General features: G+C 41.1%; 1 protein-coding gene across 1 annotated transcript in view; it reads right to left on the bottom strand.

The window, feature by feature from the left end:
- Window positions 1–969: 969 nt before the first annotated feature.
- The window catches only part of LOC109951802 (collagen alpha-1(IV) chain-like), a 21,881-nt gene continuing 19,288 nt past the window's right edge, over window positions 970–3,562 (bottom strand). Inside the window, 4 exon segments of the mRNA XM_020586494.1 lie at window positions 970–1,090; window positions 1,856–2,028; window positions 2,342–2,456; window positions 2,581–2,758. Coding sequence (XP_020442150.1) covers window positions 1,009–1,090; window positions 1,856–2,028; window positions 2,342–2,456; window positions 2,581–2,758 — 548 coding nt within the window. The 3' untranslated portion in view covers window positions 970–1,008.

Here is a 3,562-nt window from a genome sequence, read left to right as displayed (position 1 = left end):
CGCAGTAGCACGACTTACAGCATATTAGCAGTAGTTCTAGCAGGACCAGTGCTTACAGTAGTACAAAGTAAATAAAAGTCAAGAAAGAAAGTAGCGGTAAGAGTACTTAGAAGTTATAACAAGTATATAATAGTAGCAGAAGTAGTAAAAGTAGCACTTAAAGTAGTAGTACTAATAACAGCAGTCACTTACAGATTAATATAAAACTGACAAGAAACAGGAAGTAAAATGCTGCCATGGATACAAAGAGTCACACTGTGGGCGGCTGCTTTTAGATGATATTTGTTGATGTTGTGAAATGTTAAGCATGGTGATTGTATTAACATCTCGTTTGTGCAAAATGCCATTGGATGTACTGGCACCTGTCACTGAATGACTGTGGTACTAAAGAACCTTTAAAAACCTGGACTTCTGAGGAATTCCAGCACCATTACTCAGGGTCTTGTAAATAAGTTCCTCCAAATCTTTTTTATTTTTGGTTTTGTTTTTGCACTTCTGTACTATACAGTAGTTTCCAAGACTATAACACAAGATACATATAGATAATCTTGTGCACTATTTACATCCATTGAACTGTTCACTCATCTAACTTATTGTTTATCTTCTTATTTTGCACTATTTCATTCCTTCTCATTCCATTGCACTAGTGTTTTATAAGCTTAATGTACTTTATCCACTACTTGTCATTTTTATCCATAAAGTCTGTTGTACATCGTACGTTACCCTACATATCTTACTGTTAATATCAATCGTACATATCTATGGGTAAATTAGATCTGACTGTAGATGGTTACATGCTAAACTGTGTTTTGTTGCCTTGTACGTGTACATGGGTAATGATAATAAAGTTGAATCTAATCTAATCTAATCAAGTGAATTTATGCTTTGACTGCAACTCATCACTGTTCACTTTGCATAAAGTTTCCCTCTCAACTCTTCGCTCAGTGCTGGTGTGAAGTAGTTCTATTGTAATACTAACGTTAATAGTGTTAGCAGCAGTGTTGGTGTTCACAGCCTCTTCATACAGACTCGAAAGCGGCTGATCAGACTACCTGGAAACTCTCCTTTATCAATCTCAGGCTTCGGTTTACTGCAGGAAGAGACACAGGCAGACTCGTCGTTAACGCTGAAAAAGACCAGTTTATTAAACTGAACTTGTTCCACAGACTGAGAGTGAAACCTCCTGAAGCTTGGATCCAATGTGACAGGGACATGGACTGAGTGTCCAACAGTGTCAGCTGCTGGTTAAACAGGAGACACTGCTCTCTGCTGGTGTTTCTACTTTAAGATGTATCACAGGACTTCCTACTCATATTTTCTTTCATTTGGATCTTTTTTGTTTGCATTTTGTACCATGATCCTGAAGAAACAATATACAGCTCATACATTATAGTAGGACTGACAGACTGACAGATGCACTGACTTCACCAGCTGAACACCGACATAGTGTGAGGATGTGCTGGTGCTTTCAGACGGTATTCACAGACAAAATAATAAACTCAGACAACTACTCACAAAACAGTCCCCAAACAGTCAACCATAAGTAAACTGCTTGTTAAAATATTTTGAGTATTAATTTAGGAATTCAGAAACAAAACAAGAGAAACTTCAACTGTATCACTACATTAAACCAAAACCACACATCTAGTCTCAGAGCAAAAAAGCAGACTGGGTCCAACTGAAACGATACAAATCCAACACATTTAAAGGTGATGAAGCTGCTGTACCTGAACGTTATGATAGTGGCGTCACTGAACACAGGGGTAAAGGTGCCTCTTACCTGAACATGCTGATGAGTGTGTGTTCTACCTGTCTGTGTTGGGTACCTGAACATCCTGATAAAGGTGTGTCGTACCTGAACATATCGTAGGGGTTGAGAGCAGCCAGCCAGTAGCTGTAGGAGTCGGTGTAGAAGTTGCAGGTTCCTCTGCCATGACACTCAATGAAGGGGACCTTCTGGAAGTTTTCCAGTCAGGATCCAGGAGAAGCTAGGGGCTGACCTGACCCCTCAGCCCCCACTCCTGTTTCCTGGAGTCCAAGAGCATAAAAAGCAAGGGTCAAAGGTCAAAGCAGTACAACCGCACTCTCTGGTTCTGGTTTATGACTGTAAAGGCCCCCACACCTCCAATAGATGATCCCTGCTGACTGAAAGTTCCCGCTGAGAACTGGACCAGTTTTACACCAGAAAACATCATTATGACTGATATTATTCTGTATGAATTACTGTAACTTTGAAGACCAGTTGCTGTTCAGATTGATGAATCTAACATAACTGACAACAAACACAAAGTACATTTTAAAGAAGAGCAGCCCAACTCCACCCGGCCCAACAGCAGCTCACCATCACAAAGGAGTAACCGGGCCAGAGAGAGTCCCACCCAGAGGGACAGTCAGGAGTGTCAGTGGTCTGACTATGGATGGCAATCACATTGGCTCTGGCCTCACATACAGTACACCTGCAGCACAGGAAACAGACATACACTCCACCTGTGACATGTAAGTGCACGGTAACACACATGTTCATTGCAAACTTTTAGTTTTGGTAGCACAAACCCCTCTATGAGTTTGTGTGTGTGTTACCGGCTGATAAGATTCCTCAAGGACTCCCCAGAGATGAATGGGATGCTGTCAGACAGCAGTTGGTCAGTGACCAGCCAGTAGGAGTAGTCGTTGCGTGAGGCGTAGCGACAGGTGTTGTCAGTGTTACAGAACAGGAAGGGCATGGTGGTAAAACGAGGCAGACAGCTGCCTAACATACCTGAAGAGAGAGAGAGGACATTTCTGTTTTAACGACAAAGTGAATGTATTGTTTTGTTATGTAAAACTCTTTTATAAATACATAGAGGAGCAAAGACTTCATTCATCCTCTTCCTGTTTCATATAGCTGCACTATAGCAGCCCAGGACACACCTGACTGTTATCACAGTGTCAGCCGTGTCCAGGGCCACTGGTCCGGTCCAGCGGGTGGTGACAACACAATAACAGCTGAGCAGCCACTAACACGTCGGTACAGTAGCTTAAACTGTCAACTTTTTCTTTGCACTGTGACAGAAGCAGTATGTCATCTGTTATTGACAACTTTTTATTAAGCTTGGAAAGGATGTACATCCTGCATTTATGGTGAAATGTTGAAATTTCACTGAACCTTAGGTTTGTTTAGTCTGTGCTCTGGGAGGCCCAGTCGATGGAGGGCCTCTTCTTTCCTGATTCCAAGTTCAAGTTCAAAGGTTCAAAGTGTTTATTTGTCATATGCACAGTTAGGAAACGTGTTTCCCTGTACAATGAAATTCTTACTTTGCCATCCACATGAATGCCACAAAATACAAATGAAATATAAAGTAGATGAGTAATAACACAAAATCTAAGGCACTTTAAGCAGCAAATGCAGCAATACAATAAAAATATATAAGAATATAATAACAGAATATATGCTGCATGGGAGCAGCATGTGCAGCAGTCAATGTGCAAACTGAGAATATAAACAGTACATCACGTATTTCCTGGTAATAAACTCCTCAGCTGTTTAGGAGTCTGATGGCAGAGGGAAAGAAAGAGTTCTTCA

This window comes from Monopterus albus, unplaced genomic scaffold (genome assembly GCF_001952655.1).
Source record: "Monopterus albus unplaced genomic scaffold, M_albus_1.0 scaffold410.1, whole genome shotgun sequence".
Taxonomy (NCBI): Eukaryota; Metazoa; Chordata; class Actinopteri; order Synbranchiformes; family Synbranchidae; genus Monopterus; species Monopterus albus.
The sequence above is the reverse complement of the archived record's forward strand: the minus strand, read 5'-3'. Positions and strand labels throughout refer to the sequence as shown.